Source organism: Orycteropus afer, unplaced genomic scaffold (assembly GCF_000298275.1).
Source record: "Orycteropus afer afer isolate SDZICR_OR568_19922 unplaced genomic scaffold, OryAfe1.0 scaffold00325, whole genome shotgun sequence".
NCBI lineage: Eukaryota > Metazoa > Chordata > Mammalia > Tubulidentata > Orycteropodidae > Orycteropus > Orycteropus afer.
In genome coordinates, this window is record NW_006921912.1 from 3355328 (window position 1) to 3377890 (window position 22563).

The 22563-nt window shown below is 38.3% G+C and overlaps 1 protein-coding gene across 1 annotated transcript; it reads left to right on the top strand.

The window, feature by feature from the left end:
• The first annotated feature begins 8890 nt into the window (after positions 1 to 8890).
• On the top strand, positions 8891 to 10251 carry LOC122151181 (olfactory receptor 145-like). Its single transcript, XM_042782447.1, has 3 exons — positions 8891 to 9071; positions 9235 to 9385; positions 9596 to 10251. Exons 1-3 carry the CDS (start codon positions 8946 to 8948, stop codon positions 10249 to 10251), a joined length of 933 nt encoding a protein of 310 aa, XP_042638381.1. The 5' UTR covers positions 8891 to 8945.
• The last annotated feature ends 12312 nt before the right edge of the window (positions 10252 to 22563 follow it).

Sequence of the window (22563 nt, forward strand, 5' to 3'; positions counted from 1 at the left end):
ACTATCATGTCTTTTTTTTTTTTTTTTTTTTGTCATTAGCTACATGCATAATATGGCCCTTTTCTCTCAGTTCAGAATTTTGTATCCAATTGCTAATTATGCAGCCACACTCCAATGCCCCAGTTTGAATTCAGCATTTTCTTGTGATCCCAGATCTGTTCCTCATTATCATTTTCTATGCTTCTAACAAGTTAACCAATATAGAAAGAAGTTATCACCTGGAGATTCTCCATCTCACTCACATTACCATCTGGAGTTAAAATTCAGGTCGCTTGATCTCCTTACACTCTTCTGACCCTTCCTCGTCATTGTACTTTGATAAGGCTCTCTTAGCTCAGGTCTGGAATACTCTAAAAGCTTCCTAAACTGGGATTTACCATCACTTACCATATTAAATTTTCTTTGCTATGTAGCATGTTATTATAAACATAATGTCTTAAAACGTCCCCACTTGTTAGTTACAGTTTATAACAAGAATTCTGGCACATGGCTGATTTTCTTTTTTTCTTTCTTTTATTTAGTATGGCTGGATTTTCTGCTAAGACCAAATCAATTGTTAGGAGGGCTATGTTCCTTTTTGGAGACTGTTGTTGTTAGGTGCTGTCGAGTCATGTCCAACTCATAGCGACTCTATGCACAGCAGAACAAAACACTGCCCAATCTCCACACCAGCTCCATGATCCTTGCTATACTTGATTCTATCACTGCAGCTACTATATTAATCCATCTTGTTGAGGGCCTTCCCCTCTTTCATTGACCCTCCACCTTACCAAGTATTAGATCTTTCTCCAGGGAATGGTCCTTTCTGACAACATGACCAAAGCAGATGAGACAGTCTGGTAATTCTCACTTCCAAGGAACATTCCTGGCAGCATTTCTTCCAGGACAGATCTGTTAGTTCTTTTAGCAGTCTACGATACTTTTGGGATTCTCTGCCAGCAACACAACTCAAAAACATCAATTCTTCTTTGGTCTTATTTATTCATTGTCCAGCTCTCACATGCATACGAAGCGACTAAAAATACCATGGCTTGTGTCAGGCGCACCTTAGTCCTCAAGGAGACATCCTTGCTCAGCACTTGAAAGAGGTCCCTTGCAGCCAACTTGTCCAGTGCTATAAGTCGTCTAATGTCCTGACTTCTGCTTCCATTGGCATCAATTGTAGAATCAAGCAATGTGAAATCTTTGACAACTTCAATCTTTTCTCCATTTCTTGTGATGCTGCCTATAGGTCCAGTTGTGAGGACTTTGGTTTTCTTCATATTGAGATGCAATCCATACTGCAGGCTGTATCCTTCAATCTGTATCTGTAAGTGCTTCAAGTCATCCTCCCTGTCAGCAAGCAAAGTTGTGTTGTCAGTTTATCACAGGCTGTTAACAATCCTTCCTCTAATCGTGATGCCATGTTCTTTTTCATATAGTCCAGCCTCTCAGGATACAACCCTGACACACTCACTTCTTGATTTTAAACCATGCAGTGTCCCCTTGTTCTGTTCAAACAGCCTCCTGGTCTATGTATAGATTCCTTGTAAGTACAATTTAGTGTTCTGGAATTTCCATCCTTCTCAATATTATCCACAATTTGTAATGATCCACACAATCAAATGCTTTTGCATAATCAGTAAAACACAGGTAAACATCTTTCTGGTATTCTTTGCTTTCAGCCAAGATCCATCTGACATCAGCAATGATATTCCTTGTTCCATGTCCTCTTCTGAATCTAGCTTGCATGTCTGGAAGTTCTCTATCAATATACTGCTTTAAGCACTTTAAGTGCTTTTGAATTATCTTCAGTAAGATTTTACTTGCGTGTGATATTAATGATACTGTATGATAATTTCCACATTCTGTGAGATCCCCTTTCTTTGGAATGGGTACAAATATGGATCTCTTCCAGTCAGTTGGCAGGTAGCTGTTTTCCATATCTCTTGGCATAACCGAGTGAGTGCCTCCAGTGGGGCATCTATTTGTTGAAATATCTCAATGGCTGTTTCATCCATTCCTGGAGCCTTGTACTTCACCTGTTCCTTCAGTGCAGCTTTGACTTCTTCCTTCAATACCATTGGTTATGGATCATATACCACCTCCTGAAATGGATGAAGATCTACCAGCTCTTTTTGGTATGGTGATTCTGTGTATTCCTTCCATCTTCTTTTGATGATTCCTGCATCATTCAATATTTTGCCCATAGAATCTTTCAAGTTTGCAACAGGAAGCTTATTTTATTTATTTATTTATTTATTTATTTTTCCTCAGTTCTTTCAGCTTGAGAAATGCTGAGCGTGTTCTTCCCTTTTGGTTTTCTAACTCCAGGTCTTTGCACATTTCATTATAGTAATTGGCTTTGTCTGCTTGAGCTGCTCTTTGAAATCTTTTGTTCACCTCTTTTACCTTGTTATATTTTCCATTTGTTTTAACTACTCTTTGCACAAAGGCAAATTTCAGAGAGATTTGGAATGGAATTAGAATGTCTCTTCTGACATCCATTTTGGTCTTTACTTCTTTCCTCATCTTTTTAATGACCTCTTGTTTTCTTCAAGGATGATGTTGATGTCGTCCCACAATTCTTCTGGTTTTCAGTCATTAGTGTTCAATGCATCAAATATTTTCTTTAGATGGTCTCTAAATCCAGGAGTGATATATTCAAGGTCATATTGTGGCTCCCTGGGTTTGTTCTAATCGTCTTCAACTTCAAGTTGAACTTACATATGAGCAGTTGATGGTCTGTTCCACAATCAGCTCCTGGCCTGGTTTTGGCTGAAGATATTGAGCTTGTCCATCACCTCTTGACACAGATGTAATCAGTTTGATTCCTGTGTACTCTATCTGGTGAAGTCCATGTGTATAGCTGCCATTTGTGTTGTTGAAAAAAGGTATTTGAAATGAATGAGTTGTTGGTCTTGCAAAACTCTATCATGCAATGTCCAGCATTATTTCTGCCAGCAAGCGCAAATTTTCCAAGTACCAGTGCTTCTTCTTTGTTTCCAACTTTTGCATTCCAGGCAACAGTGATAATTAACACACCTTGATTGCATGTTTTGTCAGTTTCAGACTGCAGAAGTTGATAAAAATCTTCAATTTCCTCAGCTTTGGCTTTGGTGGTTAGGGCATAAATTTGAATAATAGTTGTATTAGCTGGTCTTCCCTGTAGGCATGTGGATATTATCCTATCACTGACAGCATTGTACTTCAGGACAGATCTTGAAACAGTCTTTGTGATGATGAATGCCACACCATTCCTCTTCAATTTGTCATTCCTGGCATAGTAGATCATATGGTTGTCTGATTCAAAATGGCCCAAACCAGTTCATTTCCACTCACTAATGCCTAGGATATCAATATTTATGAATTCCATTTCATTTTTGACATGTTCCAATTTTCCTAGATTCATACTTCATACATTCCGTTTTCCAACTATTAATGGATGTTTGACAGCTATTTCTTCTCTATTTGAGTTGTACCCTGTCAGCAAATGGATGTCTCAAAAGATTTACTTTATCCATATTCGTAAGGTTCATTCTACTCTGATGATGCAGCTCTTTCCCAGTTGTATTTTGAGAGACTTCTGTCCTATGGAACTCATCTTCCTGCACTGTATCAGACAGTCTTTCTGGGCTATTCATAAAGTTCCCCAGTAATATATAAGACAGCGTTTCTCTGCTATGCTATTCACAGAATTTCTATGCTATTCATAGAGTTTTTCCCGACCAGTTCTTTGAGAAGTGGATGGCCTCTTCCTTCTTCCTAGTCTTTGTCAGGCTGTAAGCTGCATTGTAGCCTGTGTACCATGTGCAATTCTTCTGGGGTTTAAAACACTGGTGGCACAGCCTCAAGCAACACACAAAGCCACCACAGTATGACAAACTGACCGACAAGTTTGTCTCCTTTAGCTGTTCAAAACCTCTCAGCCCTCCCCTTACCTGGATCCCTGCTGCTGCTCGCTGCTCACTCTGTTGTCCCCCTGGCTTGTCTTTCCCCCACTTTCCTGTCTCTTGGGAGTGGATCCTGGGTCCCTCCCTTTACCTGGATCCCTGCTGCTACTCTTATAAAAAGTATTGATGTGAAATTTGTTTTGTCTGATACTATTATGGCTACCCCTGCTGGTCTTTGATTACTACTTGCTGGGAAAAATGTCCTAGTACAGTGGTTAAAGCACTGAGCTGCCAACCAAAAGTTTGGTGGTTTGGACTCAACAGTGGCCTTGGGATTTCAGCCTTAGGGACACTATGAGGCAGTTCTACTATATCTTTCAAGGTTTCTATGAGAAGGAATCAATTTGCCAGCAATGCTAGTTTTTAGTTGCATGGAATACTCTTTTCTATTCTTTCACTTTTCTGTTATTTATATTCTTAGGCCTAAGGTATGTCTCTTGTAGACAGAATAATGATGGATAATGCTTTAAAATCATTCTGTCACTTTCTGCCTTTTGAATGGAGAGCTTAAACAGTTTACATTTAAGGTAATTATTGAAAAGAAAGGACTCTCTTCATTCATTTTGCTAATTGTTTTTCCTTTGCCTTGTATTGTCTTTGTCCTTTAGTCCATACTTTTGTAATTTTTATTTAGTTTCTTTTTTTGAATGTTGAGGTTTTTTTATTTCTTTCTTCTTCCCTTCTATGTGTATTTTAAAAATATTGTTTCAGTGGTTATTACAAAAATGGCATTTAACCACGTACATTTATACCACTTTATTTTAGCTTGATACCAACATTTAACAAACAAATGTAGCATACATTAATATACTAAAACTCCATTCCTATTTTTCACCTCCCTCTCTCATCTCTGTTGTTTGAATGCCAATCATATTTATATCCTGTGTCTGTTAGGTTAATTTTGTACTTATTTCTTATGCATTTGTTATTATAATGCTTGTAGAACTTAACTGTTATATTTACCCACTGGAGATACCATATAACTGGACCTTTTATTTGCCCCTCACATTACCTTTATTGGAGATCTCTTTTACTTTTTATTTTTAAATTTACTTTCCCATGTGCAGCTTCTAGTATCTGTCTAATGAAAATTTCTTTTTCTTTAGTAATTATTTCAATACAGGTCTGGTGGTAACAAATTCTCACAATTTTTGTTTATTTACTAATGTCTTGATTTTACCCTCATTTTGAAGAAATGTTTAGTTGAGTAAAGAACACTTGGCAGACAGGTCCTTTCTTTCATATATGTATATATTGTTGTTATGTATATATATATCCCATTGCCTTTTGGTCTCTAGGGTTTCTAAGCAGAAATTTGCAGTAAATCTTATGGAAAACCTCTAACTCTAGTATGTCATACAATGTTTATCTCTTGATACTTTTTGTACTCTTTCATTGTCTTTGGTTTTCAAGAATTTGATTACGATTTGTCTTAGTGTAAATCTCTTTGGATTTATTCTACTTGGAGTATGCTTAACTTCCTGGATTTGCACATTGTATGCCTTATTCATGTCTTCAAAACTTACTGTTACTTCATCTTGGAATTTTGTTTCTATATCTTTCTTTCTTCTTCTTCTGAAACCCTCTAAACCCTAAAGTTGGATTTCTTGATTATGTCCCACCATTCCATTTAGCTGTGTTTGCTTTCTTTTGTTATTTTTTTCCTTGGGAATTTTCTGCCTGTTTCTCTCCCTTTTTTGAGAAGACCTGGTAAATCTTCCTTGAGAGGTCTTTGGCATAGGTTTGTTTCTTTGAATTACTCACAACATCCTCACTGTTTCATGGTAATTTAATATCTTTTGTTGTCTATTTTAATTTTGCCCTACAGCTCATTGTGCCTCCTGTTTGTCCATCTTGAGTTCTAGATATCTACCAGATTCCTCTATACCAATCATTCTAAGTCAACACTTTACTTTAATCCCGTGCCAAAGAAAAACCGACACTCTGAGTGGCTCTTAATGGCCTTGATTTTGGCACTTGAGATTTTATATACTAACCCAAATCTACCTTTTTTTTTTTTTTTTTTCTGTGTCAATGCTAAAGTTCTGCAGGAAGACTTTGAGATCTCTCTGAGAATCTGTGGAAATGTTCTTTGTGATATTCAGGGAGAAGGGAAATTATATTCCCTATCTCTGTTCAATAACTGGTCTGCTCTTGTTGTTGTTGTTAGGTGTCATTGAGTTGGTTCTGACTCATAGCGACCCTGTGTACAACAGAAGGAAATATTGCCCTGTCCTGTGCCATCCTCATGATACTTGCTATACCTGAGCTCATTGTTGCAGCCACTGTATCAATCAATTTCACTGAGGATCTTCCCCTTTTATGCTGACCCTTCACTTTACCAAATATGATATCCTTCTCCAGGGAATGGTGCTTCCTGATAACATGACCAAAGTAGGTTAGACAAAGTCTGGCCACTCTCACTTCCAAGGAGTATTCCAGCTGCACTTCTTCCAGGACAGATTTGTTCATTCTTCTGGCAGTTCATGGTACTCCAACACCACAAATCAAAAGCATCAATTCTTCTTTGGTCTTCCTTATTTATCGTCCAGCTTTCACATGCATATGAGGTGATTGAAAATATTATGGTTTGGATTAGGCACACTGTAGTCTTCAAGGAGACATCTGTGCTTTAAAAGTCTTCCCATAGTGATCACTAAAATTTCATTAGTGGCCTTTGAATGCCTATCTGATGATTCTCCAGCCTCATGAACTATTCTACAGAGAGAAAGTTTTTGACACTGAATAATGCTTTGTCTTAGTGCAACAATTATGTTGTAGAATCCTGTAAGAGAACAGGAAATTGGACAAAGGCTTCTCCTTCTTTCATTATTTTATGTAAAAATGTTTATCAAGAACCTATTGCATATGCCAAAAATTGTTCTAGATGCAATAGAAATAGCAATGAAGGAAAGAGACAAAATTGCTGTCCCTGTGAAAATTGTTATTGTTGTTGTTATGTGCTGTCAAGTCGGTCCCGACTCATAGCGACCCCTCCTTGGGTTGACGAGGCAGTATCACTACGGAAGTAGATTGCCCAACCTTCCTTCCGAGGAGTGGCTGGTGGGTTTGAACCGCCAGCCTTCTGGTTAGCAGTCAAGTGCCTTAGGCGCTATGCTACCAGAGAAAATTAGACTCAGATATATGTAGGTGCATGAGTGTGAGTGCATGTTTTATGGGGTGACAATAAACAAACAAATAAGTATATAGTATATCATATAGAAGGAACTCCAGTGGTGTAGCATTTGACTGCTAACCAGAAGATTGGCAGCTCAAACCCATCAGCCACTCCATGAAAGGAAGACTGGGCAATCTACTTCCTGTAAAGATTCACTGCCTTGGAAACCCAAAGGGGGTTGCTATGAGTCAGAATCAACTTGATGGTAGTAGGTTTTTTTTTTATTTTGGTTTATTTCACATAGCTATATATGCTAGAAAGAACCTAATATGGATGTAGAAAATATTATATTGCTTTTCTATGTCCATATGTGTCCCATTTGGTAAGAAGTCAAAAGGTATGTGAAATAGCATACTTCCAATAAGCCAATGTTATTCTCCTGAACTAGACTCAAAATATAGGGTAGGTTATTTATTTTTTCCTGCAAACCATACTCTGTGGAAAACTGGGGAAAGTTATATTTTTCAAGTTTTAATTAGGTCTCTAGGATATCTCAATGCATAAAAATCTCTTGGGTCATATTAGCAGGTAGTGTCTTGGCACCAGCAGATACTATTTACTACAACTTCAGGTGGAAAAGACACTCTGGGAAACCCACACTCCCATAATCTTAAACCATGTCCTTAATTCATGGCTTCTAACATCTGTGCTACTGCTGCCTCTGGCTAAAACTTACCCCAAACAAAGACAATAACAACAACAACAACAACAAAAGTCTCTGTCCTGGGATCTTTACCTCTAACATTCATCAGAGACATTTTCTCTTTCATGGAAATAGTGGAGAGGAGTTTACAATGTCTTCCACTTAAGTCCTCATGAAGAAGCATGAATATTACATTATATCTATCTTGCTATTCTTCCATTCCTCATTTATGGGAGCCAAGGACTTCTGGAAATGTCCCATTTCCTTTTGGAGCCCAACACTGTTCCTGAGGTATGACTGGTGGACTGTCTATGCAGACATGGGACAGGGGTGTTATATAGTCAATCGTAGTGACAGGTTTCCTGAATCTGATACCTACACAATTTTCACTCCATGTCCTTTTAACATACACCTTTAATCATTCATTCTCTTAGCCTTTACAAAATTGAAAAAGCAAAGGAACACAAAATGTCACTCTCCCAAGGAGTTCTCAATTTCAATAGAGTGAGATTGCTTGGAGAGAGATGAAGGTTACTATTTTTTTTTTTTTTTAACTTCTACCCTTCTTCTAAAGGGAGATCCTTGAAAGAGGAGCAGTGTACTTCTATTAATGTGTCTATGGCACTTTTCCTGATGTGTCATGGGTCAAAACACAACATATAAGAGTTTGTTGAACATACCAATTAGTCATACAAAAGGAAATTTTTGTTTGTGTTTTTTCTTCTACCTACTCATTTATCTGGTGGCATAGCACCTAAGACATTTGACTGCTAACCAGGATGCTGGAGGTTCAAACCCACCAGCCACTCCTCAGAAGGAAGATTGGGCAATCTACTTCCATAGTGATACCTCTTTGGAAACCCAAAGAGGGGTTGTTATGAGTCAGATGGACTCAATGGCAGTGCGTTGCGTGTTGCATTACCTATTTCTTCCTCCCTGTAGCTCCTGGAAACCACCAATCTTCTTTTACCTTGATGAATTAGCCTATTTTAGATAGTTCCTATAAGTGGGATCATACAAAGGAGTTCTAATGGTGTAGAGGTTAAGGCATTTAGCTTAACCAAATTCAACTCAATGACAATGAGTTTGGTTTGGTTTTGGTTTGGGATAACAGAATATTTTTCTTTGGTACTGGGTACACATAGTAATGCTATTCTTTTGTCCTGTTCCCACAGATATGTCCTAAAGAAGAATGGCCTCAGGAAATGACTCCTCGGTGACTGAGTTTATCCTGCTGGGTTTAACACAGCAGCCAGAGCTTCAGCTGCCTCTCTTTCTCCTTTTCTTTGGAATTTATGTGATCACTGTGGTGGGAAACATTGGCTTGCTTGTTCTAATTAGACTAAATCCTCACCTTCACGTTCCCATGTACTACTTTCTGTTCAACCTTTCCTTCATTGATCTCTGCTACTCAGCCAGAGCTTCAGCTGCCTCTCTTTCTCCTTTTCTTTGGAATTTATGTGGTCACTGTGGTGGGAAACATTGGCTTGCTTGTTCTAATTAGACTGAATCCTCACCTTCACGTTCCCATGTACTACTTTCTGTTCAACCTTTCCTTCATTGATCTCTGCTACTCTTGTGTCATAAGCCCCAGAATGCTGATGACTTTTGTAAAAAGGAATATCATCACTTATGCAGAGTGCAGGGAGCTCTGGTAGCATAGTGGCTAAGGCACTTGACTGCTAACCAGAAGGCTGGCGGTTCAAACCCACCAGCCACTCTTCGGAAGGAAGGTTGGGCAATCCTACTTCCGTAGTGATACTGCCTCGGAAACCCAAGGAGGGGTCGCTATGAGTCGGGGCCGACTCGATGGCAAACAACAACAACAACAACAACAACAACATGCAGAGTGCATGACCCAGATTTATTTCTTCACATTGTTTTCTATTGGTGAGTGTTTTGTTTTAACATCAATGGCTTATGACAGATACATGGCCATCTGCAAGCCCTTATTTTACAGGGTCATTATGTCCCCTCAGGTCTGCCTCAGGCTGATGGCTGGTGCATATGTGGTGGGTTTTGTTGGTGCCATGGCTCACATGGTGTCCCTGCTGAGACTCGTTTTCTGTGATGGCAATATCATCAATCATTTCACTTGTGATTTACCACCCCTTTTCCACCTCTCCTGTACAAACACCTATATCAGTGAGCTAATAGTTTTCTTTGTAGTGGGAACAAATGCAATAGTACCTAGTGTCACCATCTTCGTCTCTTACACTTTTATTCTTTACAAAATCTTCTGCATTCATTTCACAGAAGGAAGGTCCAAAGCCTTCAGGACTTGCAGCTCCCACGTTATTTCTGTTTCTCTTTTCTTTGGATCTGGTGGATTCATGTATCTTAGGTCATCTTCTTCAGAGTTTTTGGATCAAGATAAAGTAGTCACAATTTTTTATACCATTGTGGGGCCAATGCTGAATCCTTTCATCTATAGTTTAAGAAACAAAGATGTCCATGATGCAATGAGGAAGACTTTGAAGAGAAGGATGTTCACCTAAATAGAAGACCTGATAGTTATAGTTTCCAAATCCTAGTAAGGACACACAATGGATAAAGTCATGGAGAAAATAATAACAAGTGACAAATGAAATGCCATTGACTAAAACAGTAAGGAAAATTAAGTTCATTATATATATATATATCACTTCAGGAAAAAAGACAATAAAGTAGAAGGATCTGTCCTTTATCTTTTCTGTGATAGAGAGTAATAATAAGAAGAAAACAAAATTATGAATTTGTTGTAGGAAAGTCAAATGAGGATAAAACCAGAAATGATAAGATTGTTAAATTGTTAACTGGGAATATCTGGAATTGCTGTGAAGATTTGTTGTGAAAATGTAGACTTTGGTGGATTTCAGAATCATTCATCTACAGTGTTACTAGTTGTTATTGAGTTGTGTCTGTCTATTGTGTCCTTATATATAATAGAAAAAAAATATCCTGGTCTTGTGACATCTTTATGACTGTTGGTATACTTGATTTCATTGTTTTGGCTATTGTGTCAAATTATCTCATTGGGAGTTTCCTTAATTTTTTTTGTCAATGTGTAAATTCTTTTCTAGAGATTGGTCAAAGCTGAATATGTGCCCAAAGTAAGTGAAACAAACCCTTGCTATCCTTGCTTCTAAGAAGCATCATGGCCATATTTCTTATAAAACTATATAAATCATTAGGCACAGCTGAATTCTTAGAGTAGAATTATTGAGCTTTCTCATGTGTATTTGTAAATTTTCTAAATATAATCAAATTTCCTTAATTCAACATTTTTCTCTGACACCCATAATTTTAAATCACATCTCAGTTGAAATCCACTCTTGAATACTTTTCTTTATGCTGTTGGAACTGAGCCTCTGGAGAATAATTTTCTTCTATTTCATCAGACTTCCCATATTTTGTACTAACAAAATCACATGCAAGTAAAATTTTGCTGAAAATAATTAAAAATGCTTACAGCAGTTGACTGATAGGGAACTGAGACAAAATCAAGCTGGATTCAGAAGAGGATATAGAACAAGATATATCATTGCTAATGTTAGATGGGTTTGGCTGGAAGTGGAGAATATGAGATGTTTGCTTGAATCAGATGACAAGACATTCAGTTGTGTGGATCACAAAAAATTATGGATAACATTGTGATGAATGGGTATCCAAGAGCACTTAATTGTGTTCATTTGGAACCTGTCCATAGACTAAGAGGCAGTAATCCATACAGAACAAGAGAATATTGCATGTTTCAAAATGAGGAAAAGTGTACATCATGGTGTATCATTTCACTTATCTTATTCAATTTCTGAACAAATAATCCTATAAGCTAGAATATATGAATAAGAATATGGCTTCAGGATTGGAGGGGGACTCATTAATAACCTATGATGTGCAGAGGAATAACATGCTTGCTGAAAGTGAAGATGGCTTGAAGCACTTACTGGTGAAGACCAAAAGACTACATCCCTCAGTATGGATTAGATACCAACATAAAGAAAACAAAAATCTCTTAACTGGACCAATACAATACATCATAATACATAGAGAAAAAAAAAATTAAGTTGTCAAGGATTTTATCTTATTTGAATCCACAACGAATGCCTGTGGAAACAGCAATCAAGAAATCAAACTGTGTATTTCACTGGGAAAATCTGCTGTGAAAGACCTCTTTAAAGTGTTGAAAAGCAAAGATGTCATCTTGAGGACTGATCCTCTGGTGGTTATGTAAATGCTGCTCCTCTGTGGCTCAAACCTGATTTATCTAAGGGGTGCATCTCCCTAGAGTACGTGAGTGCCTTGCCCTTGGGTAGGTGTTCTGCATGACAGTCTTGCTACTGTTGGGCTGAGAACTAATGGAGTGAGTTCATTTTTAGGTCCGAAAGTAACCCAGGGCCATAGTCTTGGGGATTCCACCTGACTCTACCTGACCAATAACTCTGGTCATTTTTGTGTTTTTGAATTTTGTTCCACATTTTCCTCCCACTCTATCCATAATCTCCAGTTTTGATCCTTTTCTGAGTGTCTGGCATTGGTAGCAAGGCACCATCTAGATCTTCCAGTCTCAGGGTCATGAAAGCTGAGGTCCTCATGGTCCATTTTATCCTTGGACTAATTCATTGTTTCCAGATGTCTTTTATTTCCTTCACTCTTCTTTGGTTCAGATGAGAGGGGACGAATTGTATATTAGATGGCCACTTGAAAGCTTTTAAGACCCCAGTTGGCTACTCACAAAAAGTAGGTCATGGGACAAGATTTTTATGTACTGTATTGTTCCAATTGAGCATGATGTCTCCCAAGACTACGGTCTCATGTTGGCAGGCCTGGTGATTCTCTCTCTCAAGGTGTTTGATTGTCTCTGAGAAGTTGCTCTAACTCTGTCTTCTGTTACTTCTGTAATGTATGTGGTAATTTTGTAGCACAGTGCATATGTAAAATTATCTTCAGCCAAATCTATCTTTGGCCTAGGGTATATTCCTATTCACTGAACATCACTTGATCTTTTCACCTGTGTATGCATTTACTCGTAGTCTGGTGTTTGGTATTAGTGGTAATACAGTATTGTGCATGTACTTGTATTTGCCTCTGTTGTCTATATCTTATGTGCATATTTCAGTGGCCTTCCTTTCCCCAGTGTCATCACGATGGTCACAGACTCTTTCCATACTGTCTGTCCCCTCACCTAAATCAACATGTGATCCCCAACTAGTCAGAAATTATCCCTCCTATTCCCTCCCATCCCTGGAACCAATAAAGTGAATTTCTTTTCCTGAGTAAAACTTTTCTTGATTTTTACAATAATGGGCTCACACAATATTTGTCCTTCTGTGATTGACTTATTCCACTCAGCATAATGTCCTCCAAATTCATCCACGTTGTGAGATGATTCATGTATTCTTCATTATTCTTTAATGTTGCATAGTATTCCATTGTGTGAATTTACCATAGTTGGGTTATCCATTCATCTGTTGATGGACATTTAGGTTGTTTCCATCTCTTTTCTATAGTGAATTGTGCTGCAATGAACACTGGTGTACATATGTCTGTTCATGTCCTGTCTCTTGCCTCTATAGAACATATACCTAGAAATAGAATTGCTGGATCAAATGGTATTTCTATTTTCATTTTTTAAAAGAAACTTCATACCATTTTCAATAATGGTTGTACCATCCTGCAATCCCACCAGCAGTGTTTGAGAATTCCAATCTCTCCACACTGTCACCAGCATTTTTTATTTTCTGTCTTGTTGAACTTTGCTATTATTGCTGGGGTGAGACAATATCTCATGGTTGTTTTGATTTGCATCTCTCTAATGGCTAATGATCATGAGCATTTCCTCATTTGTTTGTTGGCCACCAATATATCTTCTTCAGTGAAGTGTCTGTTCATGTCCCTTGCCCATTTTTGAATTGAGTTGTTTGTCCTTTTGGTATTGAGGTTTTGAAGTTTTCTATAAATTTTGGAGATAAGTCCTTTGTCAGATATGTCATAGGCAAATATTTTTTCCCGGTCTCTAGGTCCTCTTTTTACCCTTTTGGAGAAGTCTTTTGATGTGAGAAAAAAAAAATTACTTTTTAAAAGGTCCCAGTTATCTAGCTTTTTTCCCACTGTTTGTGCATTTTGGGTTATACTTGATAGCTTATTTATGCTGTAGACTACGGCCCCTAGATTTGCCTTTATTTTATCTTTGAAGAGCTTTATAGTTTTGTGTTTTACATTTAAATCTTTGATACAATTTGGGTTCGTTTTTTGTATGGGGTGAGGTATCAGTCTCGTTTCATTTGTTTGCAACTGGATAACCAATTTTGAATGATCCATGTGCAGTGGGAAAAAACATGTGTATTGTGCTTTTGTTTGGTGAAGTACTTTGTATATATCTATGAGGTCAACTTGGTTGATTGTGTTGTTGAGTTCTTCTGTATCTTTGTTGACTTTTTTTTCTTTTTTTTCCCCTAGTTGTTCTGTCCCTTCTTGAAAGTGGTGTGTCAGAGTCTCTGTTTTGGTTACCTCATGCACTATAACAGAAATACCACAAATTGCTTTAACAAATGGATTTAACAAATAGGAGTTTATTCTCTTACAGTTTTGGAGGCTAGAAGTCCAAGTTCAAAGGCCATGGTCCTACTCTTGAGGCTGAGGCAGTTCTGCTTCCCATTTCCTTGGTCTCTCCACTTCTGCTGATTAATGTTGAAGGCAATCCACTCTGCCAGAAATCTTCCTGCCCAAAAAGCACTCAGCTTTCTTGCTCTGTGGGCTGGCCAGCCTGTTACTCCACATCATGCTGGTCTCTTCTACCACTTAATAATGCCTGAAGGTAATCCACTCTGCCAGGAAGCTACCTACCCAACAGCATCCAGCTTTCTCCTGATAAGGCTGTTGCTCTATCATGGCAGGTCTTTTGACTCTGCTACTATCATTTCTCATGCCAGTCTCCCGGCTCTGCTGCTGCCAGAATCTTTCAAGCCAGTCTCTTGGCTCTGTTGCTGCTGGGGTCTCTCTGCTTGAGTTCCAGATCAAGGACACACTCCACTCCTGTTTCGACATTTTAGGTATCTGTCAGAGTAGCACCCCACTCCCAGTACCATATTCTGTTTTGGTTACCTAATGATGCTATAACCACAAAAGGGATAAATTTAACAAGCAGGAGTCTATTCTCTTCCAGTTTTGGAGGCTAGAAGTCTGAGTTTAATATGTCAGGCTCTTGGGGCTGGGTGAAAACCCCTTGACCATGGGCTTCAGCTCTTCCTCTTGCTCTCAGCCCACTGAATCTACAGTCATCTCTTCTCCCAGGCAGCTACTGGCTGCTGAGGCTGAGAGACTCAAGGCTGACAAGTAAAAAGAGCATAGCCTTGATATTACCAAACCACATAGCAAGCCATTGATTTAAGTCCATTGAAAGTCCCAAGATCAGCAGAACATGGCAGGCTACCAAACAATGACTTGGCTATATGCAGGGTTCAAGCTTGCCATAAGCTAGAGACATTTCCAAGACTTCTCCTTATATACTGGAAGCAGACCACGCTACTCAACTGCTCACAGTAGATTCCACCATGGAGTTGGATTACCAATCTCATCATGGAGAATACTACATCAAGCTGCCCATCCACTCAACCAGGCTCAGCCAAGCTGACACACAAACTACAATCTCCTACTACTATTTTAGAGTTGTCTATTTTTCTTTTCAATTCATTTAATATCTGCTTTATATATTTTAGAGCACTTTCATTGGATGCATAGATATTAATTGTGGTAATGTCTTCTTGGTCAATTGACTCTTTTAGCATCATATAATGCCCTTCTTTGTCCCTTATGCTTTCACCTTGAAGTCTATTGTATCAGAAATTCATATTGTCACTCCTGCTCTTCTTTGCTTGCCATCAGCTTGGTATATTTTTTTCCACCCCTTAATTTTTAATTTGTTTTTATCTTTGAGTGGGTTTCTTGTAGGCAGCATATTGATGAATCTTCTTTTCTTATCCAATCTGCCACTCTCTTTCTCTTGATTGATGCATTTAGTCCATTAGTAATTAGTAATTAGTGATCGGTATGAATTTATTGCTGTCATTCTATTGTGTTTTTGTTATGCTGTTGATGATTTCCTTGTTACAAATGTTTTTCTGTTCTAAGCTCATTTTGCTATCAAGTGTTCCTTCTCTTTTCTTCATAATTGTTGGTTTGGTACTCATTAGCCCATGCATATTCTTCTTTCTGAGTTTGCTTAGGAGGATTGTTAATTTTCTTTGTGGTTACCATGAAGTAAATTCTTAGTTCCCTTACTTTGTAACTGACAGTCCTATAAAGACATTGCCCTGTCTTCCTTTCCATTTAAAAGTTTTGTAATTAAAACTTTTATTCCTTCCATTTGCTCTGTTGGTGGTGTCTGCACCTTGACTCCCTTGTTTCTCTGTGTACATGATTTTATGAGCTTATTTTGAGCATCCATTTGTGGTTTGGTTTCTAAGTAGTGATGTCAAGTGCCTTGATTTTAATTTTTTTTTTCTCTGTTGTGGATTTTCTGTTGGAAAAACTCCTTTTAGTATTTCTTATAGGGTTGGTCTTGTTTTTAAAAGTTCCCTTAATGTCTCTTTTTCTGAGAATATCTTGATTCCATCCTCATATTTGAGGAACATTTTGTCCAGATGTATAATTCTTGGTTGGAAATTATTTTCCTTCAAGGTTTTATATATGCCATCCTATTGCCTTCTTGCCTATATGTTTTCTGCTGAGAAATCAGAGCTTACTCTTTTTGGTTGTCCATTGTAGGTAACATTTTGTTTTTTTCTGAGCTGCTCCCAAGATTCTTTCTTTGTCTTTGATTTTGATTATGATATGTCTTGGTGACTTTCACTCAGTATCTACCCTGTGTGGTTCACGGAACTTCTTGGAGATATTTCTTTTTTCTTTCATGTTATGGTGGAAATTTTCTGTTAACAAGTCTTCCACAACTTTCTCAGTGTTTCCCTCTGCTCTGATATTCCAATCAGGCATATGTTGTTTCTTTTCATGTTGTCCCATATAACTCTTAGATTCTCTTCATTTCTCTTAAATCTTTTTTTCTGATCCTTCTTCAAATAGGCTGGTGTAAAGGGATTTCTCTTTTAGTTGTGAAATGTGTTCTTCAGCCAGTTCTAGTCTACTCTTTTGTCCTTCCACTGTGTTATCTTTATCTCTAATTTTAGTGTTCATCTTTTGGATTTCTAGTTGCTGTTTTTGTATGAGTTCTAATTATGTATTTGTCTTGTTATTTCTTTCTTGTGTGGTTTTCCTGAATTCTTCCAGGGTACTGTTTGTCTTCTTGTTGTTTCTTTTTATGTTTTCCTTGAGCTCTTAGAGCACATGCATGCATGCACTGCCATCGAGTCAGATCTAACGCACAGTGACCCCTCCTTGGGTTTCCAAGGCAGTATACTACAGAAGTAGATTGTCCAATCTTCCTTCTGAGGAGTGGCCGATGGGTTTGAACCTTCAGGATTCTGGTTAGCAGTCAAATGCATTAGGCACTATGCCACCAGAGCTCCTGAGTTCTTGGAGAGTCATATATATATATATACCTTCTGAATTCCTTCTCACATAGTTATATTGCTTGTTCTTCTTCCATGATAGGTAATTCTGTAGCCTGGGCTTTTATTTCTATTGTCTTGTTCTGTTTTTTGTTCTCTGATTTGAGGTTGCCTGTTGTTTTCTAGACATTTTGAAGTTGTTGTCTTTAGTTGTTAATTATGTATTGATTTGTTTCACCTTGATTTTATGTTTTCTATATCTGAAAATGTAGAGCAAGTGTACTTTTTTGCTTTTGAACTTGGCTGTACTGAGTTGCTATCCAGCTCTCTCTGTGTTGGTGAAATCACTGGTTGGGATATAGGTACAGGTCTCTGTAAGTCATGAAGAGGATTTGGAGTTGGGATGAGCAGTTGTTGTCCACCATCTGTTGTTGATTCTATGGCACAGGAGCTATTGGATGAGGTGTTCAGTGCAGTAGTTCCTTGTGGTAGTCATGTTTATGTGTCAACTTGCTGGGCCTGGTTGAGTAGCTGGGCAGCTGGTGGTAGTTATTCCCCATGATGAGACTGGCAATCAACTCCATGGTGGGATCTACCACCAGCAGATGAGTAGCTGCCTTTGGGATATGGTCTGCTTTCAGTATATAAGGAGAATCCTTGGGAATGGTCTCTAGCCTATGGCATGCTTGAACCCTGCATGTAGCTGTATCTTTGCTCAGCAGTCTGCTATGCTCTGCCAACCCTGGGGCTTACAATAGACTTAAGTTAATGGCCTGCCATGTGATTTGGTAATATCAGGACTGTGCCTTTTTACTTGGCAACCTTGGGTCTTCTCAGCCTCAGCAGCCAGCAGCTGTCTGAGTGAAGAAATGCCTCTAGCTCCAGTGGGCCAGGAGCAGGAGGTAGAGTTGGACCCTAAGTTTGAGGGGCTTTCACCCAGTCTCTAGAGCCTGGCACTTTGGACTTGGACTTAAAGCCTCCAAATTGTAAGAATAAACTCCTCCTTGTTAAGGCCATCTCATTTGTGGTATATTTCTGTCAGAGCAGCACCAGGTAACCAGAACACTCCTGTTGCCTTCTGGAGGTTTAATGTGGTCCTTCTATTGGATGAGGCAGGAGGGGAAAGGAAGAAAAAAAAAGAAAAAAGAAAAAGGGTGTCAGAAGTGAGCACCTGGATAGAAAGGTAGAAAGAGTTTTCTGTGTTTGAGAGTGAGATAATTCATTCAGTGATGCAGGCACATTCAAGGTAATCTCTGTCCTTCTGAAACATCTACTAATGATGATGTCCCACCATCAATCAAAGACCTGCAGTTCAAAACCTACCAAGACACCAATGGGTAGAGGGCCACTACTTTCTGCTTAAATAAAGAAGCTGAAAAACCCCAGGACCCCAATACCCTCTGTGCTATAAGGGTTCACGGAAGAGTTGAACACCAGCCCACTGCTGTGCACTTACGTCAAGGCTCTGCCTACTTGGAGAGAGTTTCTCCCTTTTCCCCACTCCTTTTTGGACTTGTCAGCAGTCCAAGTCAAGGGTGGGGGGTTCATCTGTTTCCTAGTAAGATTATCGTACTCACTCAGAGGCTGAGTTCACCACCAAAAACTCTTTGTGTGAGCATTCTGAGTCCCAAGTGCCTTTGGTTCTGTGAGTTTTTTTTTTCCCCCTCCTTCTCTCTGCTGACCTGTGTTGTATTTCTAATGAGTTCTCTCTGCCATCTCTGTCTTGGTCTCTGGTGGATAGGCAAGTTTGTTTATTTTTCTCAGTTGTTTAATCTGCTCTTTTTCTCCACCTTCTCTGAATCTAATACTTCATCTTCTCCTTAGTTGCTCATAACTCCACTATCATTATTTGTATCTGCTTTATGTAGTTTCTCAGAGACTAAGTTGGAAAAGGGGTCAATGTGTGGGTTATATGTAGGACACCACCTTCTGATCTCAGTAATGTCAAATTTGATGGGAAAAAAAAATTATGCTTATCAAACTAGTTTCAAGTAAAGCACTAATTATTTCCTCCTTTTCCAAAACTTATTCACCAGTCTTTGAATTCCAAGTATCTCCCAAAAATAATGTGTATCAAGGTTTCAGGAAGATGATATAATCATGTTTGTGTACTCAGGTTTTCTGAGCAAATTTTACAGTAACTTCAGTTAAAAGATAAATCTTTGAAATTAAATGATGACATAATATATTCTAACAAGTTTATTTTCCTATTGCTTTGTTTACATGTCAATAGAAATGTAACCTTGATTCATGGAGATATGGGCTGGTATTATAAATACAGAGACTTGTCCTATATTCCAGCTCAAGACATTTAGATGAGATTTTTCTCTCTTAGACAGAGAGGCTGTTGCATAAACTCTCCTATATGAATTGCAATATTCACAATTTCAAGGCTTCTTTCCTGTGGTAGAATTCTTGAGCATATAAGCATGACCCTCTGGCTGTCATTTTACTACTCTGGGGGGTAGGGACAAGAGGATCTGATGTGGTTATTGCTTTAAGTATTAAGAATATGCCTTGATCCAGAAGACTCAGGTTTTTATTCTGGATAATATAAATAATTACTACCGATATAAAAAATTTATTATAGAATCTAATATTGATTAAAGATAGATGCAAATGACATTTACCCACAAGATGTAGATAGTGATGGAATGGAAAGTTGATTGCAGACAGTGGAAAAGGGGGAAGCGTTTTGCTGAGATTGAGGAAGATGGCATCCTACTAAAAGACCACACCCAACTCTCTTCAACAGAGATTTAGAGAAACTTCATGAAACACATACAAATAATGATCTTGAAATTATGAGAATTTAATGAGAATATAACATATTAGATTGAGTGAAGACAGGAAAAGGAGCAAGGTCAGTGATGGGGGTGGCAGATATGAGGAAAAAACAAAACAAAACAAAAAAACATGATACCCTGCCCTAAGACAAGAAGAAAAAACAAAGCAAAAAAACTTCACAGAACCCAAAGGCATTAAAGACACAGGGTAGACTTTGGGAGAAATTTAAGGTGAGCTCAAGCTTTCCCAGAGATCATACAAGGAAATGGGTCAAACCTCCAGTAGCTTAAGCTGTGGATAAGTTGGGGAGGAAGTAAGGGAAAGGGAAGAAGAACTGTCCCTAAATAAACAAAACTCAAAACCAAAAACTGCTGTGGGGTCTATTCCAACTCTTAGTAACACTTATGGTATGAAGTGGAATTGCCTCCTGGGGTTTCAGGGCTTGTGGATCATTGTGGAGGGGGGCTGCCCTTTCTCCTGGGGGTGGGGTAATGGTTGGGGAGCAGGGAAGCTCCTGGTTGTGAGCTTCAGGGGTTTGATTGACAGTGAAAAGCCACTTTGAGGAAACCACTCCAAACGGATCCAGGGTCCGTTTCCCCTACAGCAGTCCTTTCCCCATCTTTGCCTCACTGGCTGATCTATCTCACACTAAGTGCAAAAAATGAACACCTAAAACCTTCTCTCTTAGAGGTGATTTCTTGTGTCAATCTCCTTTCACCTATGGAGGTGCACACTCTGGTGGATGAACAGATTCTGACACAACTGCCTGCTCCCAGGACAGTTGGCTGACTTTAACTAGAAAAGTCCCTCATCAATTAATTTATCCTCCATTTATTTTTCTACTTTCTTCTTCCCTAATTTTCCTTCCTATCTGTTATTTTTCCCTTCAACCTCTTCTTCTTCTCTTTTCAATTTTGCCAAATGTTCATCCCACTCACCCCCTTGCTTCTTTCTTTTCTCTTTTTCTTGTATATTGTTTCCTGTTTCCTTATTTCATATCTTCCATTTTCTAAGTCTGTCTTTTAATCTTCTCCTTTGCTTCAGGATTTTTCTTTTTCTTTTTTTAAATTTTGAGGTAGCACAAAGAAGTAAATTTCTTGGAATTTTCTACATGGATTATAATATCAACAAGGAAAAGTAATTTTATTTATTTATTTCCACTCTATATGCCTATTATATTATTTCTTTAATGTATTGCGCTGGGTAGTAATTCCATCCAGAGCTATGTTGAATAAGAGTGGTGAGATTAGAAATCCTTGCTTTGCTCTATATTTTAGAAGGGAACTATTTAGTCTTTCATCATTAAATACGATGTTAGCCCTAAGTGTTTTAATAGATATTGTTTTTAGAGTTCAAGCAAGTCACCTTTCTTCCTAGTTTTCTGACAATTTTCACCAGAAATTGGTGTTGAGTTTTTTCAAACACTTTTTCTGCATGAATTAACAGTCACATGATTTTACCAATCTTGATTTCCTTGAATAAATGCCACGTGCTTATGTAATCCTCTTTATATATTGCTGAATTTGATTTTCTACTACTTTGTTAAGGAGTTTTGCATCTAAGTTCAAAGAAGATGTAGGTTTGTAGCTTTCTGTATTATGTTTGCCTGATATGATATTAATTAACACTGAGCTTCTAAAATTAATTGAGATGTATTTTCTTCTCTTTTATGTTTGAAAATATTGGGTAGAATTTTTTTTAATTCTTCTTTACATATTTCATAGAATTCTTCAGCTGACCATACAATTTCTTTTTTGGAAGATTTTAAAAAGTAGATTCAATTTCTTTAAGAATTATAATAATTCATATTACATACTTCATGTTGAGTGCTTTGCGATTGTGCTATTAAGTGCTACTGAATCAATTGTGAGTCATAGCCACCCTAGGTACAACAGAAAAAATATTGCCTGACCTTGCTCCATGCTTGCAATTGTTGCTGTGTTTGAGCCCGCTGTTGCAGCCACTGTGCCAAACCATCTTATTGAGGATCTTCCTCTTTTTCACTGACTCTACTTTATCAAGCATGATGTTTTTCTGTGGTGATTGATCCTTCCTGATAACTTGTCCAAAATAAGTGAGACAAAGTCTAGCAATTAACACTTGTAAGGAGAATTCTGGCTCTACTTCTTGCAAGATTTATCTGTTCTTTCCTCTGGAAGTCCAAGGTATGTTCAATATTCTTAGCCAGCACCATAATTCAAATTTATATGTTCTTCTTCTATCTTCTTTACACATTGTTTGCATTCATCTGAGGAGATTGAAAAGACCATAGATTGGGTAAGATGCACCTTAGACCTCAAAGGTGACTGTGATAGTTGAAGATGTGTCAACTTGGCTGGACTCCAGTTGTGAATGGTGGTTCCCATGATGGATCACATGACTGCATTCTAAGCGGCCGGTCGGTCTAGGGGGAGTTTCCCCAGGGGTGTGGCCTACCTGCAATACTATCCCAGGGACAAACTGGAAGAACAGCATTCCGGACTATATACTTCCTGGAGCGAACAGCTCGCTGCTCGCCCTGGAGGTTTTCGGATCGTTTCT

Bases quoted from the DNA above. Each gene is read 5' to 3' on its own strand.
- LOC122151181 (XM_042782447.1), top strand. From the start codon at position 8,946: ATGGCCTCAGGAAATGACTCCTCGGTGACTGAGTTTATCCTGCTGGGT. The intron at 9,072-9,234 runs ATTGGCTTGCTT...GTGGTGGGAAAC, and splicing joins TGATCACTGTGGTGGGAAAC to ATTGGCTTGCTTGTTCTAAT. The intron at 9,386-9,595 runs ATGCAGAGTGCA...AACAACAACAAC, and splicing joins AAAAAGGAATATCATCACTT to ATGCAGAGTGCATGACCCAG.